The sequence below is a fragment of the Phlebotomus argentipes genome, unplaced genomic scaffold, assembly GCF_947086385.1.
Source record: "Phlebotomus argentipes unplaced genomic scaffold, Phlebotomus argentipes genome assembly scaffold_4, whole genome shotgun sequence".
In the NCBI taxonomy this organism is placed as follows: domain Eukaryota; kingdom Metazoa; phylum Arthropoda; class Insecta; order Diptera; family Psychodidae; genus Phlebotomus; species Phlebotomus argentipes.
The window spans coordinates 11,132,071-11,159,775 of NW_026776174.1; the positions used below are offsets into that span (position 1 = coordinate 11,132,071).

A 27,705-nucleotide genomic window follows, 5' to 3' on the forward strand; every position below is an offset into this window, starting at 1 on the left:
CACTCACTGGTCATTCTCGAAGTACGGTGGTGCATTTTCGCGCTCTGGAAGGAGGAAGGCCAGCTGAACCGTCGAAGCCATTGCGGGTGGTTCATCACGCATGACCTTAACTTCCTCGGCAATAACTGTTAGCAAGACAGGATCTCCGATGTGAGTAATAGCGGCAATTTCATCCAATGGCCTCATCAGGGTGATTACACCTTATAGGAAATTGCAAAAAGTGTAATCGAGCCAATATTGCGGAGGTATTTTAAGTCTAATACATACCTGTTGTATCATTTATATCAAAGAAAGATGTGAACGGATTTCCCTCCGACACGAGGCCATAGCGAATTGCACGAGGAACACCCTTGTCGCCATCCTCGGCTTGAATTTGTAGGATCTGAGCGAGTGAGGAGAGGATCAGCAATGATCTCAAGTGTATTTGAGGGTCTGTCTTACCTTATCTCCGGGCAGAAGTCCATTTGGAAGACGAGTGACTGGTGGTGCCATGGTAAAAATTGGTGGGACATCCTGAACATCCTCCACAATAATCACAATTTCCAGACCTGCTATATTTCTGGAATCCTGTCCAGGCTCTGCGTAAGGATCCTGCAGATAGAATGAATAATGAGAGTGATGGAAAAGCCCCGCCCACCTATTTACCCCGCCCCTTCGAATTATTTGTCAATTTCTACACACTGTTTAAGTACTTAAATCGCAATTGATACTCACATTAGCCAACACTGTGAGATGATACATGGACTGCTTCTCAAAGTCGAGCGGCCCAAGCAAGAAGATCGTGCCTTCGGTCATCTCGGGAGGAACAATTTTTTGTCGAATGGCAAATAGTGGGGAACCCCACAATTCCAAGTAGACGTGCTTTGGGAAGAGCGGATTTTTGCGCGCAATTACATAATCCAACTCTGTGCCTCGCTTGGCGTCCTAGAAGGTCAGATCATTGCTTTAGAGAGACGCTATAATTACGAGTTGGGAGAGAGTTTTACCTCGGGAATCATGATGATGCCGGGCTTGTGCGGAAAGATGACATCGTGCGGTGTGGTGAAGTTCGTTGCCGTTCTGGTGGAGGAGAGAGAAAGACAATTATTAGCTGGATTTTAGCAGCGTGTTGGGAATATTTTCGGTGAGGAATTTACATTGAGCAACTCTGCGAGGCCATTCCTCCGCGCGTGTCCTTGACTGAGATCTGAAAGTCATAGTATCTGCCAGGTTCGAGGCGTCTGGTAAGGATCACGTTCGCCTGACACACAGAATTGTACTTTGTGCATGGCAGTGATTCAATTTGCACTGTTGATGACGAGGCGTCGCCGAGGAGTTCAAATGTTAGTGGATAATCGAACTCCTCGTCAGTCGCACGAATGCGATATATCACGCTACCCACGGCTGCATCCGCTGGCACCAGCACCAGGCGCATCCTCGTGGAGGGATCAAATTTCGGATCTGATGCTGATGCAAAACATATCAGGCTCAGCATGTATCCGGTCAGCAATAATAAGAGGTGCATTCTGCAAGAGAAGAGCGCGTGTTAGCTGCAATTGCGGGCAAATGTGGCTGGGATTTGACATAATTGTTCCTTTCGCAGCCGACAATGCAGGTACTTGTGAATCGCCTCAATTTCACTCCCGGAGAGATAAAATGTTGGCGATTTGCATCGCAATATTTCTACTTTAGGTAAATTCAAATGTATTTCCACACATAAAATGCTCCTCATGACACTCTGTGAAACTTAAATTGGCCATTAGTGCCACTATTTATCTCATAATAATTGCTAAAATGTACATATAATGATGTCATTTTATTGTGCTCCCGTGATGTGATATCTCACTGAAACAGTCTCGCTTTAATTCAGGCACCTCACTGTGTTGTGTTATGATGCAGAGACACAGAGAGAGAGAGAGAGAGATTGCACAATTTCACAAGACCAGAGTGGACATCCAGATATCGCGGGATTACTTACAAAGATGGCCACACAATTGGTAAGCATAACTTTTGCGAATGGGATTCACGAACGACTGAAGCTACATCTTGAGCAGTGGCACCGGAAATGGTGGCGAAGACAATAAACAAAACATGTGAGGGCTTCTTTTTACTGCACTCTCTGCTGTGGAATCAATATCACATTCGGCACACATATGTATAAATATCACGAACAGTTGAGCCCAGGAATCAAATCGATTTTCAACTGATACAGTTCAACCGCAAAAGTGTAAACAACTCTCTGTGTGCATGACTGCCTGTGCATATTAAACTCCTTCAAATCTCAACACCAATTTGGTGGTGAACCTCTTGTCTTTAAGTACAATTATTATTGTCAATTCAGCGCAACGATTGCGCGCGACTCGAGATGTGCTCACCAATGTTGACTTTGCAAGAAAGCTGTGGTAATTTTATGTAGGAGCTCTCCGAACTAGGAAGTCTTATTCAATGCAACAGCAGCCATCATCTCATATTCCCGCCATTGTAGAAACGACAGCCGTGACGCATAAATATGCGACAGAAATGTGTGTCCCCTTCGCAGCCTTTGGCGTCCCAATGAGAGAACACTGTCCGTAAGTGTAAAATGTGAAGTAGGATAACAAAACTATGAAACATTAAACCATTTACATATAATTTTGTTTTCAATACAGAACAACGCGAATACTTAATAAGGCAAGATTTATTCTCGCATGTACAAAGCACTATTTTCTCTCCTATGTATATATTGGCTGTTATTCAAATCAGGAGTGACCACGCTGTGTGGGAGTCTCCTCAAGCTCATGCCCAACAATACATTGTCAAGAGTGGAGAAATTCTGTATTCCGACAGTCGCCTTGGGTGCTATTGATAAAGTGTTAGAGGCCAAAAGTTACACAGCACTCCGTATCGAATGTCCAGCGGATCGAGGAAGTCTTTTGCTCTTTTGCCAATCCATAAAACTGTTTATGCTGAATTCAGCTTGGGGAGATTGAGTTCCTGTATAAATATGCTTATTTAAGGCGGTCTCAAGTGTGAATTAATTGCATAATGCGTTCGCAATATTCCACGATATTTGCTGGGGACTTGGCATAAGGAAATTACGGTGCTTTCTTGCACGGCTTAAGAAGCATTGTGATGACAAAAAAACAGTGTAGTCGTGAAATTGACAATCGGATCCGACTTGGATTTACATGTTCTGCGCTTTTGCGAAGGAAATTCACAGGGAAAGACTGCGAAAAATGGGGAAGAATAATGTGTTCATGGCTGATTTTATTGGAGTTTGCAAAATGATCTCAATTAATTAGAGCCAATTTGGTGAATTATTGCTATAAAGTGGCGATGAAAGCAATCTATTGGTGATAATTTATCCGATTTAGCTCATCTTCATTTAACTCTTTCAACACATTACCCAAATTCGACTCGCTCCATTCGACATTGATCCTCAGAAAAGCCAGCAATTCTTTGTAAGTCAAGCCAAGCGTGTGACTATCAATGGCTTTTTAGCTTTAGTGCCGAACTCAAGCTCAGTCCATAAAATTCTGTAAATGGAAGTGAAGTGCTTTTCGTGTCTTCCAATTATTCTTACACCACAGCATCTTCTCTCGTAACAACACGGCAAAACGCTTCATTTTGTTTTACGATATCGCACGTTATAATGCGGAATTTTCTCACAAGAGAGTTTGACAAATCATTCTTGTACGAATGTGTTACTTTTATTGATCGTAATTATTCAAATAATATTCATTGTCAACTCTAAGTCAGTAAAATACTTTAGAGGTCGTTTCGTGAATTTATCTTAAGAAAGGCACCCACTCATGAGTCTCGACATTTGGCTCGATCGCGAATTGTAATTCTCATAAATTTCACGCGGCACACAAGCTCAAACCACACAGACGTGAGTATAATTTCGATTTCGCTGTGCAAAGCTTAGGAGGAGAAGAACAAGACACGAGAGGATGTGGGATTAGGTCTGACTGAGGCTGAAGACTCACTCCTTGCTGCCTTGAGTGTCTCTGGGCAGTTTTGCAGTGTAATAAACGGTAGAGTGCGGGTTTTTTTTCCTGCTCAGCGAGCTTCAGACCATAATAAATGGAATACAAAATATCGATCATATTGGCATTATGTTCATATATAGTGGGCTCGGGCAATAAAGTCGATTTTCAGACTATATACACGTACCCTCAATTTGCGAAGATGACGACCGCTGAAAGAGAAAGTGTTTCTCGCGCAGAGAAATACCCGGCACTTTGTTTATAATTGTCTCCCATTTATTTAAGATTCACGCATACATTACTCAATAAGAAAGTGATATAATGCTGAGCAGTTGCGCTCATTAACCCTTCACAGTGGAGTTCTCAATCAGCAGCCGAATTGGCAAATAGAAATCAATTGGTTCAACTAGAATTACAAATGTTGCTCTTTTTTTGCCTCCCTGTTTTTTTTTTCCTGCCGCAGCCAAAGTCATTTGCCACTTTGTGCTAACCACAGAAGTTGTAAGGAAATTTCGTTACACGAGGAGAAACAATTGGCTTTTGAAAATTGTGTGGAGGTGAAGAACGTCATTGGGCGCGATTTTCGATTCCTATACACCACGTCGATAGACCTCTTTCTCCTGGGCACATTCTATTAGCTCTCTTGCCAGTTATGCAAGCAAAGTGGCTGCAGATTATAAAAAACAACAATGGGTACGTGCACAAGGAATAATTCGATTTGAATGAAATGTATTTTCACCGTGAGTCCATGTTACAATATCTCAATTTGCAATCTTTCAGCCAATACTTTGGAAATGCGTGCAATAAAGTCTCTCGAATTGTTTTCCTTCTGTCTTTCTTCTCCTCCACCTTGTGTGTCTCTCTCGCCTGGTGGTGACAGTGTCACAATGCATTTTGTATATTTTTCACTCTAACAATAATCTCATGCGCAATTATGCCGCCAATTTTCCGCTTATATCACCCAGACTCCGTCTGCAATTATAATTTACAAAAATACAGGCCTCCCTTCGCAATGTAATTTGCATTGCATATGCAAATTGAGACCGCCCATGATACTGTTCGTAAAAAGATAATAAAATTTCCAGATTTGTGTGCTTCGTTCCGACAATGCTTGTATGATTTATGGCATTTTTTGCCTAATGACAAGACCTGCAATCTCTCTGAATCACCAAACAGCACAAATACTAGGGGAAAGCCGACTTTCATGGGGTTACAGTCTGTATTTTTACCTCAAAAGTTGACACTTGAAATCTTGTTTTGCGAACAGAGAAATCAAGACTTTAGATTATTCCTTTGAATTGCAAAGGAAGACAAGGTAAATTCACGGGAGACACTCAATAGGCCTCGCCTTCCCCTACACAGACTCTTAAGTCCATAAATGAGATAATAATAATGATACAAAAGCGAAAGCTCACGTGAAGATTGTATTCTCAGAGCCGCGCCAAAGAGCTTTTGGCTAAATCCGAGCTAATGATTGTGCTCACCTAATATTCCACTTCATCGCTCTGCGGCGCTTTCGTTCTGCACTGTTGTATAAGTAGACCATTGAAGGCGTCGACGGAAGTGTCCGCAAATATGCATGGAGATGGGTCGTTTAATAAACGTCAAGGATTCAAAGCCATCGGCAGTAATGAGAAGCGGTGGCGCATTTTATGACGATGAATGACCAGTAGCTAGTCCACTTCTGAATGCGAACATCGCGATTTAGTGGCAGAACATGACCTGAAAAGACAGAAATGTAAATAGGGAGAATAATGCTTTTGCCACAATAAAAGTCAGGCAGTAAAAAGGGCGCGTATTGATTTGATGACTGGAGTTTTGGTCGCGTATCAGAAATTCCACGCAATGAAACAATTTTTGTCGTGTGCATTTTGTGTAAACACACACTCGGGTGACAAAATGCTGTTTAACCCACATTAAGAAAAGTCGGTCATTATTGTGAAATTAGCATTTCCATGACCTGCAACCTATTCCAGCTCCGAAGGTGTCAAAGAGTGGGATAAATTTGCCTCGAGATTACATTTATTAGTATCTATTTTTCCAATAGATCCGCGAATCTAATTTATATTTAATTACTGGAAATCTTAAGTGAAATCTATCGTAAAGTATATGAAATATGACGAATTCTCGGCGGTGGTGTTTTCGAAATAAGTCAGCCAAAGTCCAGATCAGATAACTAAACAGTTAATCTCAGATGTTTAGTATTGCAATTATTTGATATCGTGAAATGAATGGAACACACCCCTTTTTCACATTTTCCTGAACAACTCGCGCATTGTGCAAATGTGTGAACCATGTGCATATTTTTACAGCCCAATGCAAGATGTTTTGTGCGCTGGCTGTGGCTGGATTTCAGCCGTTTGGAGCCTATGAAAAGGTTATGAATCAATATATTAATTTTTAAAGTGAAACATGCTGAAGTTTTCAATATGTTCTCATTACCCACAATGTAAAACACCCATGTGAAATTTATTATTTTCACCCAGACACTCAAAATCTGTATCCCCAGAGCTGAAGAAACTGGAAGAAATCGGTAACTTGGTCACCTATCAGCATTTAACGCCTTAATGATTTAGCGCTGGAAACGAAAATTGTTGTATAATCCGATTATTTGTATATCAACTCCCTCTCCGCGATTGTTGTGTCTGCCCAGAAAAGCTCACCACACGATGCTCGTGAGGCCAGTGCAGGCGCTGCTCGCGCTGGGGCGACACGACGCGTTCTCGTGTCAAAGGAATACCCTCTCGATTGGCGAACAAGCGCCCATGTTCCCATGCAAGACACCAACTCGACATCGGTGTTCGCTATCGAGAACACAAATCAAAATTTATCTGCAAAAGAATTGATTTTTAAAGTGTTGGAGGAACATAATTTGTAAATCCCTAGAGCGAAATTCGCTACTTTCAACATCAAAAACTTGCACAATTTATGTATACAGAAAACACAAAATATAGATTTGCCAGCTTATTCACAATGGCGCAGACAATTCTTCGGCGCTCAAAATTCGATAAATCAAAATCCTGTATTCTTTGTTTTGACTCCAAAGCCAGTGAGAAATGAGTAACCCTGCACGTTGTGTGCATGCAAATGCGGACATGAGGGCGACTGTTGTCGGTGGCGCAGAAGGGTTAAGCGAATGCCACAGTGATGTACCTGCATCTCTTTAAATAATTGCATCAGATTGAGCGTTAACCTAAATTAGGCATTCTTGCCAATGAGTTTAATGTATGCCAAAAGATAGTGAGTATGAGCTTTTCCACTTAAGATCATTTTGCAATTGCATCTTATCTGTGTGCGTAGCCTTTTGAGACATTCAAAAGCTGCACACCGGTTATCAATATTGATTGCTAAGAACTGTGACGCCAGTCTCACCTTGCATTTTATGAAAAATAGCGGCGGCATGAATGAATAATTGTGCCATCACTGCTTGCTAGAGTATTTAAAGTGGCTCGCTGGCGGATTTTTCTCAGCAAACAAATGGCCGCTAACGACACCTTTCCATTTCCAGCCAACTTTATCTGCAGTTTCACCGTGGCGCTCGCCAGAGGAAAAATCCACGGACGTACATAATCACCTGAATTATATATGTACATGATGTGAGCAGAGAGGCGGGAAATTTTGGCTGACTAATCCGCCTGTGACTCACGTCGGGAAAATTTCTCCTTGGCTCTAGAGAATTCACAACAAACCGCTCTTGCATTTCACATCTAGCAACTCATTTTGGTAATTAGAGAAATCAATAACATCACAATCAATTAACAGACGCCTCAATGTTGATTGGCTGTCTAATAGGGAAGAATTGGACAATTTTAGCCACTATTTATTCATTATTCAACGATTATATTGAATTAATTGAAAAGGGACGAAAACTTTTTCCCACGCTTTAGTAGATTTAATGTCAATCAATAGAATAATACTTCCTGACCTTGTCACATAATTTGGCACTTTTGTCAAAAATTCCTGTATTTGCTCTCATTTCGCTGTTTATCGACACCGGAACCTTGTTGAAAGATATTCACTACTAAATATACTTATTCATGCTTCTGTACACTTTGAATTATGTCCATTTGATATTCAAACTCCTCAAGCCAGGGCTCTATTTGGGACGGAAGCTCGCGTTAAGCTCTCAGCGGTGGTTAGCCATCAATATTGAAATGAACACGAGCGTCATGGCCGAAGTGTGTGCAGCGTGATTATTTAAATGATTTAGAAGTCTTAATTCAAATAGCGTTAATATGGAACGTATTATACAATAGAGTGATATTTGGGATAAATACCAAATGAAAATTAGCCGTCTCGCCTTGATCTCATGGTTCGCAAATAAGATCAACTCGCGCGCGTTGACAAATGTTTGCCGACCGCAGAGCCTCACGTAATCTCCAGTCATACTTCTGGAGAGCATTAATAAGATAATTGTTTAAGACGATTTTTCGCCGTCGTGCGGTGGGTATTAGAAATTTTTCATTAAATGCCATTCCGCAAGATATAAAACATCTCCACAGTCGTGTCCATTTGTACAAGAGTACTTATTCAAAAGATGCCTTTTTTCCACGGCGCTCTTTCACAATTTCGCGGCACACATGATGGGAGTCCAAACGAGAGGGAAACCCATATGACAAGAGGCATTAAAGAGCCAAAATCAAAAGTTCCCAAACACATGTACGGGCATTTCATTTCACATAAATCTCACTTCCATGCCCAGATACAACAATACACGAGCCCTACACTGCCTTGTATTTCGCATTTTGACTTTTATGTCCACTGGAAACTTGTAAAAGTGGTTTACTTTCTCCGCTCGCACTTCAATTTCATTCTCTGGCGTGCTCAGATCCATTGATGTGTTGGGCGTTTCGGGTGAAAGAATTAATTTGTGTGCGCCATCGCTTATCGCGCGCGCGGGGAAGAAAAGGGAAATTTACGGGTTCATTGGTAACAAGAAACGGGGTCATGATATGATTGAATGGGATAAAATTCCTGCGATTAAACATCAATTACACCCCTCAGAATCACAGGTTACGTATTACAAGTCTCGGCGACATAAATCTAATTATGATGGCATCCGCGCTCAATAGGAAGAAAAGGAGAATAAAGTGCGCGACGTCTACTCATGCTCTCTCGATGTTGGAATCGGTTATGGATTAATTTGAACTATAACGTGCATGGTTTCCTCAATTTTCTCATAGTCTCTCCCGTACTGTTTTACAACGAGACATGCAGCGAAGTGGAGTAGTGAAAAGAGATCGCTTGACATATCCACATTTGCTTTAATTTATGTACTTGTGTGTGTAAGATCAAGCGCTAAATTTCTTCACTCGCCCATAAAATTATATCACGCCTTCTATCATTAATCAAAACTTGTTCCGCCACCTCATCACGCTTATGGCATCAGCACACTCCTCTTGAGCACATTTGAGAGCTCTCAGCGATACACACACAATGCCAAGATGCGTGATGCTTGCACTGCCGAGGCATCTCTTCGCGGTGGTTATTTAATTAAATTAATAAATTGATTCTGGCGAAAACCTGATTTATTGTGCCACAACCAAATCGGAACTTGCTCTATAACTTTTTGATATACGATTTTACGAAAATCCAGAGACAAGCAAATTATTCTATCTGTCTCAACTGGGAGTTGAAATATTTTTCGATTGTGTGATAAGCGAACAATTTAATCTCAAATGCGTATACTTTGCGTTCAATCGAAAATTGCCGTCTCGTCTCCAGAAAGCGCTCATTGTGCTTCTTCTCCTCCATCTCCGAGCCGCAATGTGAGGAATATTCCCTCCGCGAGATTGACTTATGGCCAAGGCATGTCCATTCAGCTGAATCCCCAGACATGTTTCAGATCAATACTTTTATTGACCTCTGCAGCTAATTCGAAACAATGTTGATGAAAAATTATTTACGATCGTATCTGTTCAGCTTTTGCCTTATCCTCCACATAATCTTTCTGGGCGCTCACCTCAGCATCGCGGCTCTCTAATACAATCCCCGAACGGCCGGCAAAAAAGGCGGCGCGCACATAAAAATTCGTGAATAAATGAAGAAAAGGCTGGCCAGGTAAATAACGCTGAGCTGAGCGTCGAAAGAGAAAAATCTCCTCACCACTTTGGGTGATTTTTTCCACTCTCTCGCGAGCGCGTAGTTGTGCGTGGTGGAAGTGGATGTAAATATGCAGAATGCAAGACAAGATATAATTTAGTGTTTCGCATGCCCGAAAAAATAGTGTCGCGCTTGCGAAACATAAAATTCTGCCTCTGTCGCCGCGCGACTGCTAATAAAATTGGACAAAATGTTATGCATTTTTTATCCCAAAACATTATTGCGAATTCATTAGAGTCCGTATTTACTATCCGCCGCGGAGATAAGTTGTTTAATCAATCGTTAACATTTGGCCAAAAAGTTGTCACAAAGTTGAGAAATGGCGCACGGTTTGCAATAGCCATTAAATACAGGGCTATTAAACTTCCTCACATCGCGCTGGGGCACAAATATGCCAATGTTTCTCGAATTATTAATTGACCCCATCGACTGGGGAGAAAAACTGGTAGCACAGGCGAAATATCGGATTTCAAGAGGCTCCTCGAGCCACGAAACTCTCGCCAAAAGCGACCACAAAGCGCAGCAGAGTAGCTTTATGAAATCGTACATAATTAACTCATGATATAAGTAATGCACGATAACCCAGTTGCATTTCGATCATGGCAATGTCACCACGCATCGATTCAGCGCCGTAATCGCTATTTGTCTGCATTGACTACTCGCAGACATGACAGAAATACCCTCTGCAATCAATAAAGGTAATTCCCGTAATGTCCATTGTTGACCGTGTCTATATTTTGTGTTTCCCCCGGAAAATCAATAGCGACCCACTGGACAATGTGAAAATACAGTCATTTTCATTAGTGTGTCAGTCAATCATTGATAATCAACTCTTGCTTTTAACCTTTACGCCTTCAGACCCATCAAATCGCACTTTAAGAAGCTTTTTATCCACTAAAAAGCTCCAGCCTTTTGGGGCCTTTAATTGCACCCAAATTGGGCGGACGGTGGAGGAAAAAATGAAGATTTCCTAGCACAAAATGCAGAATGTTGCAAAAGACACTCTCTCGTGATTTCGCCACTGTCCCTAACAGCTTTTTTTTTTATGGCCGGTAAAGTGTGGGAAAGCGCCTTTAAATAAAATATGTGCAGCGTCCGTGGTGAGTTCTTGGTAAAAAATTAAAGCTCGCGATGTGTTCGCAAAGAGCGAGATATGCAATGCGGAGACATTAAAAATGCTCTTTTTCGGCATCTTGAGGTCACATTGCGGGTCAGTCTGGGAACTGCGCGCGCCTCCCTTGTAGGCATATTTGCATAATTGTAAACATGTAGCAGTCGTCTCTCCCTGGCTCTCAGATCGTGATGTCCAGTCGCAAACAAAGAAATAATGTATTTCGTGGTAACCAACACACGTTCATGCGAGGCATCTTGTGTGGAGAGAAGTAAAGCTTGGGAAGCTATAACTGTAAAATAGTACCATCATGGTTAATGCTCTCGCGAAACGATATACAAATATATGAATATATATTCATCACTTGTGACATTGCTCCATAGGAATGCTGAGCGCGAGAGACTGGCAAAAGAAAGAACTATCTCTCCATGCAATATCCATAAAATGCCTATGCATGTTGCTGACAGTCACATTTATTAAATTCATTTTCTAACGAAGAACACCAGAGCCAAGTTATAAATTTCTTCTTTGCCAAGTTGACAATGTGTTATCCTCGCTTTGATTTCTTGTGTGCTTGGGTATAAATTCGCCACAGAGGAGCAGCGCTAAACTTTACATAATGCCGTGCATGCTATATAACAAAGGACAGCAATATGTCTGCAATTTATTACAAACTTTACAAATTAGATGTATTTTCAACAGGGGCGAGAGCTTCAGCGCAGTTCTTTTCTCTCTTTTTCTTCACCGTCAAACTACTGAATATGCAAACTTTGGGAGACATTCACCAAATTCCACACTCTTTTTTCGCACCTCGAAATATTTCAGATGTCTCTCGCGAGACACCCACCTAAGGAGTCTGCATATGCAATTAGAGCCGTTGAACTGGCGGCAAAAAAGGTGATCAGCATCCACCTACGATAATTCTATTGACAGCAAATTGCTACAGCACAGAAAAACTCGTGTATAAATTCCTGCGGACACGCCACGGCACACTATGTGCACACACACGTCCTGGAGGACATAATAAGTGGAGATTCTGCCCAGAAATGCATTCTCATGACAATGATGACTCGGGAGAATATCTCCCGCGAGCAGGCAATATCGGAGCGATCTCTCGCCGCATTGTGGCAATTGCTGTAGAGACACTGGGTTACCATATACTACATAAAGGGAAATAATAATAGGAGAACAAGCCACGTACAAATCTACAATTTCCTAACGAGCAACCATAGTGAACAGACACAGTAAATAGACTATGAAGACCGTGAAAGAATCGAACAAGGAGTAAGATATGAGACAAGAGAATGTGTCTCCGCGATGTGAAAAGCCAAAGGTATCTTGAGGTTCTGGCGCTCTTGTGAATTTCTCATTTCGGAGAACTCTTATTGCTCGATTATATTTAAGAAAGAGTCCAACAATAAATATTAGGCACTGCCATTAGTACCTCCCATTCCCTGAGCCTCTGTATTAGCTCTGCATTAAATAAATAAAATACCCCATGGCGAAGGCAGACAGCTATTGCGGCATGCTCTCTTGTGATCTGAACTCGGCGCGAGGGGAAAAGTGTGAGTAGGCAAAGTAGTTCGGCTAAGCTTGCACGGCTTTGGGATTTCTGTAAGGGCAGAACTTAAACAGAGCCGGACATTTTATGGCTCTCTTGGCAATTACATGAAATTAAAACACCATAAAAAGTCAGTTTCCTTCAAACTGAAGGGAAATAAACCGATTAACACTACTTTGGCATACAAAAAAGTGACTTCAAATTAATTTTTTTCGTCTCTCGCATTGTTCTTGAGATTTTTAAGAGCTATGAAAAAATGATAACTTACAAATTCACTTTGCTATCTTCAAGAAGACTTTGGATTTTCTCCGCTTTTTGAGCAATTGTTTCACTCAAAATTGTGCACAATTCATCCGAAATGTCCAATAAACACACACACAGAGAGAATTACAACACTTGCTGATACACGCGACGCTCATGCAGAAAATTCACAGGTATCACGTTGAATTTACCTTTTTGTCAAGATTGTTGGGATTAAACAAGCAAAAACAAAATTAATATTCTTTTAATTCGATCCATAAATAATTACACATGCAACACGTTCTAAGCGACCATTTTTATGGTCGATGTATTCTCGTCTTTTAAATTTCCCTTGTACTATTTTTGCACTTTAATTTTACACCTCAGGACTATGTTTATGGCGGTTTTATTCCCATTCCCCAACTATATTGCCGGTATTTATTTTCATTTCATCTTGTCTGCGATGCGAACAAGGCGACACTTAGAAGACGCACAGCACTTAAGTCCAGCACGGAACGACACGTTTGTCCGCCACGGAATCCGAAACCACTCTGAGAATAGAGCTGTGGTCAAGGAAACTTAATGGACACTCGGTGTGCCGGGCAAAGAAGCCGTGCACCCTCTCAAAGGGTGGCTGACCTGAAGGGGTGGCTGGCGAACTTAATTCAAATGTAAATGGAGTACATATTTATGCTCCTGACTGTGTGTGTATGTGGAAAAACTATAATAGTTTATATGGTGAGTAAGGCGACGGCTGAATTATGTATCTTTCTCGGACGAAAGTTGACCCCGTTTTCCACCACCAAACATCTGACCAACCACCGTTCTCCAATTATTTCACGTACAACACTGGGTGGTGTGGCGTGATTCCATTTAATAGAATAAATATTGAATGGATTTGCTTTTCCTGTCCGGAGCATATCTCACACGGTCCGAAACTGGAACTCTCATGTGTACAAAAGGCCTAAATTCTGTGCCAATTAACACGTGACAACCCTGATAGTGTACATAGTGCTGTGCTCAATTATTGTATAAATTATAATTTAATATTTCTTCTTTGCAATTCCGAAATGTCCACAGCCAAAGCGGCAATTTCCACGCTCGAGATTCTACCTTCACGCTGATTGTGTCCAGCCAATATTTTCAGTTTGGCTTCTCCGAGTTTCCAAGCAACGCCACAACCCGCGCTCATATTGGCACAATCAAAGCCAAAACACACCACGGAACGCCTGGATTTCGTGTTGAGAGACTATAAAGACGCCTTCTTGTCGTTATACAAATTCCAAGTACAGTAGTTCTAAGGAGACTTTAAAATTAGCAATACATCTGATACCGTTTCAATTATTATTGTCCCTCTAATGCCACATATTCCAGCCAAACTATGTAGTTTAAATCGGGAAACTGAAATTTTACTACACCGCCTCGCGCACACTGTGCAAAAGTCGGAAGTGGATATTGTGAAACATTATTCATTTTAGTACGAAGGAATGCGATGCGAAATAAATATAGCAGCTCTGCGTTCCACTATTATGGAAAATACCTATAACAAATCCATTCGGTTTCACCCCAAGTTCTGCTGCACTTTGCTCACTTTACTCGAGCCTTTTCTTGATTTATGAAGAATTTTATGATTGCAAATAGACAAAAAACCGATAAATTTTTGAGTTTAACCATTGAAATCACTCTCGCAATTTATGCCGCACTTTTCTCCTCCTTTTTTCCACCGGAATAATGAAGTTAATAAACATTTTGCTGCAGAACCCGAGGCGAAACCTCGCGGAATCCCATATTCATGTGAGCCCACATAGCGGCAGAGGGTGGCAGTTTATGACTCACTTGAAACCATTCATTCTTGCATGTGACTTGGATGATAAAGTGATTTTCGCTGTGTGACTCTTTCTATCGGATATTGGAAATTTACGAGTTCAACTATTTATTCTTCGCCACACAAAACACCTCACAAATGGGACAATTTTAAGGTATTTTCCATGCAAAAGCAAATTTCTCCACTTTATACTCCCATTATGATACTCTTCTGTTTTTTTTATTCTGTATAGCGAAAAGGAGCAGCAAAAATAGCTTCTGGTTTTTCCTCTGCGTCTGTCTATAAAAACGCGAAATAGTTGAGACAGGAGTCGCCAACGCGCGTGGGTTTAAGTCCCCCAGCTTTGATTGCAGAAAAAATAAAGCTCATGACCTTCATCGTATTATGAACGTTGTTTCTTGTAAACATTCCTTCATCGAAATTTTATGCAAATTCCTTTTTTACTGATCTTCACTTATTCCCAGCACACTTAATCGCAATAAGGCGAAATGTATTGAGCACATGAGCTCTGAAATATACGACCGAATGAAAAGCCACCCAAAATAAGTCCATTTGCTGGGCGAATTTACAGGCTCTATTGGAGGCAGATTAATAATAATAAAAATCAGCTTTTGTCGCGTAATTTTTGAAATTGATTTCATGCTATGTACATATAATGACAGCGCTTTCTGGCCGCGGGATTTTGACAGCCAGCGCTCAGACGAATGGCGCCATGCGAATCTCGCTCTCTCATATTTTATATCTCATGCAATTGTGCGGACGGACCACGCATAAAATACTTTTCGTCTACATAAATTCCATGATTTCAAGTATTGCAAGAAATTTATACGTGTGTTGATAGAGTGTATTGGATATTCCTTTGTGATTTCCTTCTCCAATTGCAATAGATCACAGATTAACCCTTCGCGTCGCGCATGAAGCATCTTGCACAGTTGTGAGAGCTGTTGAGATGCTTGGTGCATTGGAAGAGGCTTTAGGCTCCGCCCATTCGGAAGCCCAACCTCAATGGTCATTTGATGCGCTGATAAAAGAATTTGGTACATTAGGCAAAAAATTTCTTCACACAAACTGATTATTCATATTTCCATGGAAAACCATCGACAAATTGAGGTCAAAAGACAACGATAAGGCAAGGGTTAAGTGGAATTCCATGGAACGCGCATCCTTGCCGTGAAGGATTGCATTTTTCACTCGTCAACACGATAAACGCGGCCCATTGAAAAGGTTGAGTGGCGGCGAGGAGGTACAATTTAAATTATATAAATGCCCTTATTTATATGTATGAAGATGGATTGTATACAATGTAATCCATTTTATGTGATATCGATTTTTTCTTGCGAACAGTGAAGAGTCATAAATCTCCGCATTGCATTTCTTCTCTGTTAGATCCTCCTTCCTCTGTCAGAAGGCAGTGTGTCGGCAACATCTCTTGCGTAACAGTTCCATATTTGTGCAAGATTTATAACATTTAATCTGTCTTTATAGACCCAACAAAGACTCCACTGGCCATTTGCTCAGGCGTGCGCGGGGCGAGAAGGTGGCGCGATATTAACTCCGCATCGCGATGCGATGTGCAGAATTGAGTCTATTGATAATGGATTGCGGTATCAGTGAGGTTGAAGTTGTTGAGAATGTTGCGCAGATTAGTCTTAAAGACGTTTTACACAAGACACGATGAAATTAGAACTATTAATTTTCAGAAAATTCACTCCGTGTTCCTTTTCTGATTTACGATCGATGTGCACAAGTTATTGACTTTGCTCTCTGCAATTGCATGTGATTCTCAAGCTCGAATGGTCAAAATATGGTTAAAACATCAAGTCCATTTGTGTAGCAAAATCTTTTAATACTTTCTAAAAGGCAGAGAGAAAATCCTTTTACATCTTCTCACATGAGCGTTTAACGCCAATTGTGAGTTACCAATTGGAAAACGTGCTGTTGCCCATTGTGTTATTTATGATTGGACTGGGAGCGAGCAAATGGGCAGTTGGCGTTTTAATTAATCTTAATTGTGTGGTTGATAATTGAATTTCTATAAATTACTAATTTATTTACCTGTCTGTCTATATCAAAAGCAGGTCTATTGAGTGGTTAAATCCTTTTCCAGTGCAATTGCATTTGAATGCCGAAAGCCAGGGTGGAAAAATTGCTGCGACTGTTTATTAACATATGGCCTGTTGAATGCACTCTCAATAATCACTCTTACTTTTACACATTTTTCACATATTCGTGGCACATGAGTTGCAATGAAAAATTCATTTTATGATAATTAAGTCATCGAGGTTAACACTATTTACACAAATCGAACAACCAGTTTAGTATATTTTAATGTTTTTTTTCTTCATCTGCTCTTAAGCACAAACATGAGAGATGTTTGCTTGCTTATTTCACATTATTGTGAGCCCACATCGTTTGCCGAATGATTTATCCTTTATTCCGCATGTGGTAAAAGTGTTCAAAGAAGTGACTTCATCCAGAGAGGTGCGTTGAGAGAATCTCTAAGATTGGCGCACTTCTAGGAGTTACTAATGAATTATGAATATTTGTGCACAGAGATTCTTCATAGATCTCTTCGCCACACCAATAGTTTCGCAATGACCTTAATATTAAACACCAAAATGTTTACTCATTTAAAGTGTGTGTGGTTCTCTTTTCAGACGGCTTTTCAGCGAAGAAAAAAAAAAAACTATTAAGTCAGAGAGCTTCGGACGAAAGTGAGAAATGCCTTAACTGTTTCACCTCGAGAAGGCCGCTCGCCGAGAGGGTAAAAAAACGCCACAATTTGCATCAATTTCGATAGCTGTTGCTCTACATTCTTGCCATCAATAACATCACATTCAGTGTGCGAACGGGAGAAGCTGATGGACATTTAATATATTGCTAATTATACAATTAAAACAATTTGTTGCACAACACCACAAACACGCTCAAGTCACATTTAATCATAGTCATAGAGTGATTTCATTAAACTCTCGTTGTGATTACATATGGAAGTTTATAGCTCTGGGGCTCCGAAATAAAGAGAAAAGTCCTCTTTTTGTCCATCTGTTCATTTCCTCAGCACTGTAATAATTGCAGACGCTTGATCACCTTTATGGACACTCTGGCTGGCTCATAAGCGACGCACAAACGTCCACCGAGCGAAGATAGAGTATCCGAGAGACACCAAAGGCACTACATAAACTCTCAGAGGACAGAAACACTGTGCGTGGGCGGATCGGAGTCTGTGTCGACACTCTTGGGCACAGCAAAATCACTGGCGCTCAAAAGGATTCCTTATCGTCCAAATTTCGCGCCTCCGTGCCGAATTCCGCGGCACTAAAGTAAATGGTGATAAAGTGTCGAAATGCGGTGCAGGAAATGATGCAAGAAAATGCACGGCAAGCGAAACACGGTGAACACACAAAGCAAAAATTCGGGGAACACAAAAAAATGATATTCAGGAGACAATACGAGGACGTGGAAACGCGTCCGCCGCGACTGCCGGTCGTAAGTATTGTGCCTCTCGTGGTTTGGGACTCACGAGACGGCATCAGAGCCAGTAAGACAACCTCACCACATGTGCAAGACAATTTGCAGCATACAAACGCACAGTCGCTGGCCGGCGAGATGGAAGCACACGGAGAAAAGAGTTGAATTTACTCTGATAAACTGGGATCTCTATGAGGAAGTTACTGACTGTGCTGGACAATTTGTATACTTTTGTGCAACTTCTGTGAGCAATCTCAAAAGACAAGAGAGTTTTTAATCTATTTTTCATCCACAAAAGTATTCTTTTTATTCAAAATCTTATAGTTTCTCTAAAACCTATGGTATTCTGAGTAGGAAATGTTTCAAAATTCGCAACATTTCTGTGTTCTAATCTTTTTTCATCTCAATTGAAGCATTTCTTATAAAATAATACTCAAATTGCTCTTCTAAATCATGTCATGAAATTAAACAAAACTTGGCAAATGAATAATTCTGAGGTGAAACAAACACAGTAAAATATACTAAAATCAAACATAACATCAAAAGTGTCTTTCAGATTAAAAAAAATTCATTTAAAGAATTTTCTCGACAGGTTTTGGGTTAAAATCCGAATTGTGCCCGTTAAAATATTTTCAGAGCTTCTTTGCGTCTTTCTTCTTTTAAATTGCTTAATTTTATTTTCAAATAACAAATAAATTGTCCGTTTGTCAATTTTATTAAAATATGTTTTTCCCTTAACTTTTTAGCTGATAATCTCCCAATTTTCCTTGGATTACTTATGAGATTCATTTCAAAAACAATTGAAACAGTCAGTCAAGTATTAGATCATTAACTAAGTCTAACCAAGATTAAACTCCAACCACAATCTTTTATAGGAAAGTCACGCAGCATTCGCGATGATTATTATTGCTGTTCAGGTGGTGAAATGTCTCCATCAAGACACAGCTGCGCCCTTTGTTATGACTGCGGACAAAGAAACTTTCGGAGTTATGTAAGCGGGCGATATCAGCGCGGCGCGCGTACAAGCGCGGCCGGCGACTGTCGGCTCTCAACCATTTCACATACAAGTGGTCCCGCGGAGCCTTTGGAGACACGGAAAAATGTGTTGGAGAAACCAGTTAGACGTGCACCCAGGCAATCATATACCACAAATACGACAGCGAGACGCGGAGGTAAACAGCGAGCAATCGTCCAATATCTCGTCAGACGGGGAGAGGCTCGAGAGTTTTGGGCATCATGAAGAGACTCTCCATTAGGCGGGCATTAAGGCTCGCCATATGGATATAGCCAGAGCGTTCTGTAAGTGGCGTTGCATGACTGAAATTTAAAATTTTCAAATAGATACAATACCTGATACAGTTCATAAGAGGGAATTGTACATTTCGGATCGCGCTCACACTCTAATCGCGAACCCAAGTGACGGTGGACGGCTGAATCGCGCGGCCTGAGAGCCGATTAAATCACAAAAATGAGAAAGTTATCGAAACACGATTTGAAAATTTTTCCAACTGGCGCGCAAAAGTATGAAAGGGGCAAAACCTTCGATCTGATTGATTAGCAATGCCGGAGTGTATTTCAGCCACTCTGTGGCACAGAAGGGCAATATCCGCGATGTCCCAGAAAGTGGTGCAATTGAGTGGCGAGAAGAGATCATTCTCATTTGCCTGTCGTGGCGTGAATTGCGCCCATAAAATTACTTCACGAACACCCATGTTTTATGGCTTTTTCCACCCCCCCGAAACAGGAGAGCCATTCGATGAAATTTTATTTATTCCAATACACATTAATCTCTCACCCCTCGAGTCCCCTTTTCGGGCATTGGCATGCCCTTTTTCTAATGCCAACTCCCCGGGAAATGGGGAATTTCCGTGTCTTTTCCCTCAGCGCGCGACTTGCCAGTTATTTCTGGTTACACAAAGAAAGGCTAAAATGCGCAGAGATATTAAGAAGGAGATAAGAATGTTCTCGATTAGGGACCTAGTTTGTAAGTCACTATCTCTTCGTGAAGTTCAATGTCCAGGAAGAAGGTATGAATAGGGAGCGCAATGGTGGCCAAAAATCGTGTGAAAGTGTTAATTTACTCCCACAGAAGAAGGCCTCAAGAGTCTATGAAAGATGCCTGTCAGCAAAAACTCACCTCATCTTTAAGGCATTAGGCTTGCCCGAGTGCTGAGGAACACGCGTAATTCGCCCTCACCAAATCAAAATACAATTTACTGCATCGCCGCGCTGAGATTTTCAAAATATCACAGCTATCGCAATGTGTTCATGGGCAGCACATCAAAGTTCAATACATTGCTTCCATACAACTGCCAATGACTCCTAAACACAATTAACCTCAGCAAATTGAGTGCGGTTTCTGCTCGTGAGACACCCCAGAGAGTCCAGACAATATTGCTTCCGGCCTCTTCGGGTGGAGCACACGGCAAAGAGCTGGCGCATTCGCCTCGTGGCCTTTCGTGTGTGCTGCAATTGCTTTTCCACCTCACTTCTGTGATCGACCAGAAGACTCTAGAGCTCGTTTCACAAGGAAATGGGATGCGAAGTGCACAGATTGAGACCAAATCATCCTTAGTTCGGTCTCGAACGTTTCGAATCAATTGGAAACCGATTGTGTTACCGCATCAGCAGACAGAGAAACATTTCTAAGCGTTGTTTTCTGATGATAATAGTCTCAATCGAAAGGCAATGGTTTAATTGGTGGATAAAAGCATAGTTTGGCGCAATAAAATAGGTTTAATTGCCTCAAAATAGTACAAATAGAAACAATGTCCCATCGGGCACCCCAAATATTGAAGGTTTCCAGCAGTTTTTTGACAACAGTATCAATAATTTTTCCTCCAGAACATTTTTTCATTCCTCTCTGATCTTTTTACAATCTATAAGGATGTGTGAAGTGGAAAATGATGAAGAAAGAACAGAGAAAAATTGGCGCCATTTTTTAAAACGAGAATCTGGCAACCCGTTCCAGCACTTTCAGACCAAATGATCGTGTCTGATAAGTCTGTTAGACATCGCAAAATCGGCTTTTGTGCCGTGATTCAGTAGTCTTTAACTCTTAACAATCTTTGTCACATTCCGCGTTGCTCCCCAGAAATCTCATCATCGCTTAAAACCAAGCAAAGCGCGGGCGTTTCTCCACACTTTTTCGCCACTGCCTTAATTGTACGGTAATTTTGTGGAGGAAAGGAAGGTGGTCTAGGCAAAAATACAAAAATACTTGATTTGGTGGTGCAGAGAAAAAGCTTTTCCTTCTTTCTCCCCACAAACCCATTCTCTCTCTCTCTCCCTTTTACTTCGACGTCTCGAGCAATGAGCAATTTTACTTTTCTCTGTGCTCGTGTAACTGGAGGAACTGCGCGCACAAAACCAGAAGCTTAATGACTTTTTCGAGACACTCCTTTTTTCACAATCTCTCTTTCATTATCGTGCCCAGTGTAGATTTGGCTGTGTGTGCGGCTCAGGTGTGAAGTACTGCCCATGATTGAAAGTTTAAGTAAATGCGAGATGAAGTGTGGCAGATTAGATGGAAGAGCGACAAATGTGCTTCCTGAATTTATATATTTTTTTTCAGATGCGACTTAATGCCGCGCGGTTCGATGTTCGGGATTGCGCAAGCGAACGACTTGAGAGTGCGCTGGTCATGCTGAGGCTAGAAGAATAGCCGCGGAGGGTTCTAATTAGGCAAAGGGGCATGATTGTGCGCTTTATTGCAAAATCTGCGCCATTGAATCCGCCGCGCTTGCTATTGAGATGTTCAGAGAAAGGGAATAATTGTTGAATATCTATTTAGATTCTCGCTTTGTTCTCACAAAGGAAACGCGCGCGCGCGCGCGGGGAAAGATATGCGGCAATAATTGCTACATATCCAACTTTGATGAATGATTTTCTCTCACAGACATTTTGGAGGTGAATTCCTTCCACTGCAAATGACCTTTCTTGTGAATCCACCTCGAGGCCGAGCATATCGCCCCAACTTATTGGCCATCGCAGGAAGAATCGCGCGGCTGCGCGAGTGTGAGATGAATTCCACCGTATGCAAGATCGTCTTGTGTATCGCCATATTTACACCTAACAAAGTTCACCATCGCGCGCCTGTGAAAAACGTGCTGAAGAAGAGCAATAGATGATGGACGGCTGAGAGAAATAAAAATCCGTACAATACAATTAAGCCGATCACGTAATGTTACCCCAGAGATTTCCAGTTTTCCAGCCAAATCCAATCGCATGAGACGCCAAACTTCGACAGTTGAACTCAGATAAATTACATGTGGTACTATTCCTTCCACAAAAGCGAATGCTCATTTGCCAGTCTATTATTTTCAGAACTCTTGTGCCGCACAGCGATGAAAATGAGGCATAGAGACGAAAGAATGGAAATGCAGAGGGAGATTATGAAGTGGGAACTTACAGACACACAGAGCCATAAACTGCTAAGAATATCGTGTGAAGATAACAGAAAATGAAGCTTGTCCATCATAGAAGTATCAATTAATGCCGATCGCGTGTTGATTTAACTCGACTTTACCACTAAGACAGCACAGATTCTCCTTTAACCTCTCGGATATTTTTCTCAAAAAATCCCTCTTTGCCATCTTTGGCCTCCCAATAACCTCTTGGTTCTTGCACGCTCATCAAGGTTCTGTGGCGCATTTCTCTTGCTTTTCCGCATGTTTTCTCGCTGCTTTTCAGCTTCACAGCACTTTAATCTCAACAAAAATATCTTGCTTCCTTTCCATTTCACCAATTTTTCACCTTAAAAAAAAGCTCTTTTGTTGTCAAACGTGTTCTGTTGTTTTCCTTCGAAGGTCATTTACCGCCACTAAGTTGCCAGCAAACGCAGATTGTTGAGCTATGAATCATGATTTGCGATCTCTCTGTGATTTCAGGAACATTCACAGAGCAATTTTGTGTCGTTAAGCAGCAAAATTTAGCTGATAAATCACCAAGCAAAACAGTCGTGAAATTTTATTATCATTGTTATATTAAAAAAGAAAAACTCTGCTTTCTCTGTATGAATATAAATTCTTTGTACGCTACAATATAATTGAATACGAACTGCAGGGAAACACTTCCTTGGCGTAAATTTGAGGAGTAGCATTACTACATAAAATTTATATAATGAATATGTTTGGTAGTCATTAGTAATATGAATATTAATTTCTCCATTACTCTATACATAAAACTAGAGCAAATTAGTGTGTTTGTCCAGCAATTCCACAAATCACGGGACAAGCCAATTTGGCGGAAAAGAAAAACTGTTGAGAAAGTAAATTTGAGTTTGGTGAAATGATTATTAGAGGAATGATTTGAGATTCGGGCAATCAATTTAAATTGTTACTTTTACACCACATTGTAGCAAATATTCACACGTTATTCCCAGTGCTAATGAAATTTCACCGATTTATTTCGTTACACTCTGTTGAATAACCTTATCTGAGTTGCCAATAAACGGCGATTTGTTCACTTTTTTTCCTTCTTTCATGCAAAACAGCGGCAAAAATTTAAAAAAAAAATCTCTCTGTAAAATTATGCAAATATATATATGTAGATATGTAGAAAAACCTTTGATTATTGCAATACGTCTTTTGCATTAATAGACCTAGTTTAAATTAGTGCTTAAAATGGTAGTAAAATTATGACCTCTCATTATCATTTGGGTAATTCTATTACAGGCGCACTTTGAGAGATTCCATGCGCTGAACGATCCTCTTCCGCATTTCTGTATACCTGCAATTAACATTGACGCAGTGGTAAGAAATGAAGCGAGACTCGCCGCTAATTGGATCATACTTCTCTCTAATTCGGCCCACTTCGCGCTCCTGCTCTTCGCCATAGCGATCGAGAATGGAGCGACACTCCGACAGCGAAAGATTGAGGAACTGCGCCACCTCGCTGCTGATCTCCGGCGTCTCGCTGGAGTCCACCAGGAAGATCCTGGCCACATCCTCGTGCGGGCCCAGCATCACGCGCACCAGAAGCGGATAGTCGTCCTCCTTCAGGCGACGCTGCTCGCCGTTGTCGCGCACAATGAAGAGGGCAAAGTTCTCCGGCCGACTGTCCACCTTGTACTTCTCCAGCAGCAGATTTATGATCTGAAAGCATGAGAATGGATTTTATGCTCGTGCCCGGGCCTCTCATCTCAATAATGCTAATTTAATCACCACACAAATTGACCGTATCGCATTACCTCTTTTGTGTCCACCAGCGATGTAATCCACACGCTCATCATCGAGCCGCGGGGTGGCGTGAAGAAGGACGTCTCCCTGTTATAGAAGTGGCCATTGATTGAGCACCGCCGCTTCAGCTTCGTCCGCGAGCGCCTGTTGCCCGATCTGCGCTTAATCGCCGTCGAGCCCGTCTTTGGTGGCTTCCGCAGCACGACACCCTCATCGCTGTCGCCCCCGTTGCGCTGCGCCGCGCTGTTCAGCGGCGTGCTGTCGGAAGACGTCTGCAGCTCATCGTAGCAATCCATCTTGATTGACACGCCCTTCCGCTCCCAATTGGGATTCCTCTTCACCGTCGACGGCCGCAGCGTGGCCGCGTCCGCGTCATCGTCATCGTCCTCGAATGGGAAGCAATTCGGGCCGGACTTTGATTTACACAGCTGCCCTTGGACGAGCGTATCAGTCTCGGAAGTGTCCGTGCATGTGGAGGCCGACTCGGACTTCTGGAGGCCACCAATCGCCCTTATCTTGCGCCGCGACGGCCCCACATTGCCACACATAGTCTCATATGGCTTGAAGGCATTCTCGAAATCTGAAAAATGAGCACAAAGATGCAGATTATTGTCTCGATTCCGTGACTTTCGGCGCGCTTAATTGATTTTCTGTTTCCCTAATTTTCTTCTAACGAGCCTCAGGAAGTGCTTTTATTACTATAACCCATTATAAGTCTTGTTCATCACGTTTCTTTTATTACCCTTCGCCGTGTAAATCACAAATGGTGTTTTAGGCACACATTATATGTCCTAAAAAGTTGAATGAATTGTATTTAGACACTCTTTACTCGCTTACACACACAATTTACCTTGAGTTTGGAACAATGTTAAGATTTTTCTCATAAATGTTCTGTGATAAAAAAAATTCAAGGGACTTTAATGGGACTTCTTAAGGTCTTCACCCTCAAGGAAGAAGAACTGTCGTATAGAAATCATACGATTTGCACTATGACACTCTTTTATTCTGGGAAAAGCGGGGAAAAGTATTTAATATTAAGCTTGTCACCAAACTTTATAGAATTTCAAGTCCAAGAATCTGTTCTTCAAACATAAAATAGCTAAATTTAACAGCTTTCCAAAGACATTTTACCATCATTCGATAAAATTCTATTTGTGTCACTTGTGTAGATCGAGTGTTAGCCGATCAGTAGCATTGAATCTGTGGCTTAGCAGCCGGAACATGACTTCTTCAAGTGTCTTCCATTTGCCATTCACTTCATCTGACAATGCGATCGTATTTCGCGTCCGCCCAGCATTTGCATCAGAGCTTGATTAAGTAATCATCCGACAATTTCTAATATCTCATGTGGCAAACAAAAAATCGTCACAACAATCCAACAGCAATTACAATTATGTACACTTGAGCACATGAATTGAATAGAATATAAATAAATGCCTGAGATAAAAGTAAATCTTTCAGCATTGCACATTGTGTCCCTTTCACCGAAAAATTTCACAAATCGCGCGGTACTTTGCTCGCCATTGGAGATTAAAGCAATTGATATGGAATCGAGTGTACTCGCCTATTTCGTACGACTCGCTGCCCATTGAAGACGGCATTCCATTGAAGCTCTGGCTCATAATATTTTCACTGTACAGCTTCAGGGAGTCGTTGATGCGCGATGGATCAATCGGCTGGTTGGACTTGAGCGTGCCGTCGTTCGTGCTGCCCATCATGTTGGCGCCATTGATGAACTCCTCGGCGATGCGCTTCTTGAAGTCATCGAAGTCCTCCGGCTTCAGTGTGCTGCACTCCGTGCTGTCCTCGCCCGTGTCCTCCGTGAAGTGGCTCGCGGCCGTGATGAGTTGCTCCTCACTCGAGTCCTGCGTGTTCAGCGAATCCGGCGTGAAGTCCTGCGACAGGGTTTGCGCGGACGACGCCTCCGTGCTGGATTGCGATGGCAGTGGCGATGGCATTGTGCGGAAGGCCCTCTCGGAGTCGTCCACGCGCCGCTCCACCTGGAGCAGCTCGTCAATCTCGTCCCAGTCCAGCTGCTTCACGTCCAGCTTGGGCGGAAGCGTGGCGCACTTCTGTGTTGGCGACACGTCCTTGGACGAGTTCTGGCTGTTCGGCGCCGCATCCTCTGACCAAGTGCACGTGTCGCACGTCGTGCTGTCCGACGTGGACAGATCCTCGGACGTCACGGACGCACTCATGTCCACCGTGGGACTCACGAGCGTGGCCGCGGTGTCCGTGAACTCGCTCATGGGATCAACTTCCATGGAGTTCCTGTAGCGGCACGAGTTGCGCTTCCGCACCGTCACCACGGTGCGCTGATCGTCGTCCTCCTTCAGGTGGATCACGCCCTGCACGCCCCAGTAGACGCGCAGCGCGCCCTCCAGCACCAGCCGGCCGTTGACCTCCCGCGAGCGGATCTCCATGCTCTTATTGTCGAAGAACTGGTTGTACACCTTGAGCTTCCCCTCCAGCTGATCACGCACGATCGCCGGCCCGTTGGACAGCTGCTTGGCGTCTCCCTTGGGATTCTGGCCGAAGCTCTTGTGCGACTCCACGCGCGTCCCGTGGCCGAACAGCTGCGGCCCGAACAGAGCGCCGTAGCACGGAACATGGCAATAAGGCACTCCTTTATGCTGCGAAGAGACACACTTGAATTACAGACACCCAGAACGAGCCACTGTGTGGCGGTTCACGGATAAAATACTGCACCTCAGCATGTTGTCCAGGATTCAGTCGCTTGCCGCATTCCTCGCACCGGAGGCACTCCGGGTGCCAATCATAGCCCAGGGATTGCTTCCGTTCGGCTGCAAGATAACGCCGAGAGTAAATAATCAGCATTTTCGCACACGGAAAGTAAACAGACGAAATGAAAAGTCACGTTCTTTGTCATTTTGTATACCCACCAAAGTAAACACTCTTGCCGCACTTTCTGCACTTCCACATCGTCTTATCACACTATTTTCCAATTGTTGGTATCATTGAGCGCTCTAGGGGTGCATTTTGGGCGGTATTTGGGTGCAGAAGGAGTGATAAAAACACCGAAAAATAAAAACTGTGATTGCAGACGGGCTGCAAATATAATCTGACAGCTGATGACATCGCAACTCTTTCCCAATTCGACCGCCATCTGTGTGTGGAGATATGAAGAAGGCCGATCGCGACTTTTAAATTTTGCGAGTTCCCTTTTCGGTCTGCGAAAAAAAACGAATCGGAGAAGAAGCTTGACGTGCGGCCATTGCGACATTCTTTTCTTTCCGTGCAAAAGGGAA

The 27,705-nt window shown here is 42.3% G+C and overlaps 2 protein-coding genes across 2 annotated transcripts; both read right to left on the reverse strand.

The window, feature by feature from the left end:
* Positions 1–3: 3 nt before the first annotated feature.
* LOC132258484 (cadherin-86C-like) lies at positions 4–1,474 on the reverse strand. The gene is made up of 6 exons (XM_059755815.1): positions 1,137–1,474; positions 987–1,059; positions 715–924; positions 442–591; positions 268–382; positions 4–200 (listed from the first exon to the last, which is right to left on the reverse strand). Exons 1-6 carry the CDS (start codon positions 1,472–1,474, stop codon positions 4–6), a joined length of 1,083 nt encoding a protein of 360 aa, XP_059611798.1.
* A 21,749-nt stretch (positions 1,475–23,223) lies between these two features.
* On the reverse strand, positions 23,224–27,524 carry LOC132258485 (uncharacterized). Its single transcript, XM_059755816.1, has 6 exons — positions 27,340–27,524; positions 27,146–27,240; positions 25,935–27,069; positions 24,448–25,016; positions 24,051–24,352; positions 23,224–23,987 (listed from the first exon to the last, which is right to left on the reverse strand). Exons 1-6 carry the CDS (start codon positions 27,377–27,379, stop codon positions 23,927–23,929), a joined length of 2,202 nt encoding a protein of 733 aa, XP_059611799.1. The 5' UTR covers positions 27,380–27,524; the 3' UTR covers positions 23,224–23,926.
* Positions 27,525–27,705: the final 181 nt, after the last annotated feature.

Coding starts and splice junctions, on each gene's coding strand:
- LOC132258484 (XM_059755815.1), bottom strand. CDS start 1,474: ATGCTGAGCCTGATATGTTTTGCATCAGCATCAGATCCGAAATTTGAT. Junction 1,060..1,136: donor GCCTCGCAGAGTTGCTCAAT/GTAAATTCCTCA, acceptor CTCCTCCACCAG/AACGGCAACGAACTTCACCA. Junction 383..441: donor GACTTCTGCCCGGAGATAAG/GTAAGACAGACC, acceptor TCACTCGCTCAG/ATCCTACAAATTCAAGCCGA.
- LOC132258485 (XM_059755816.1), bottom strand. CDS start 27,379: ATGTGGAAGTGCAGAAAGTGCGGCAAGAGTGTTTACTTTG. Junction 27,241..27,339: donor CGGCAAGAGTGTTTACTTTG/GTGGGTATACAA, acceptor GTTATCTTGCAG/CCGAACGGAAGCAATCCCTG. Junction 27,070..27,145: donor ATCCTGGACAACATGCTGAG/GTGCAGTATTTT, acceptor GTCTCTTCGCAG/CATAAAGGAGTGCCTTATTG.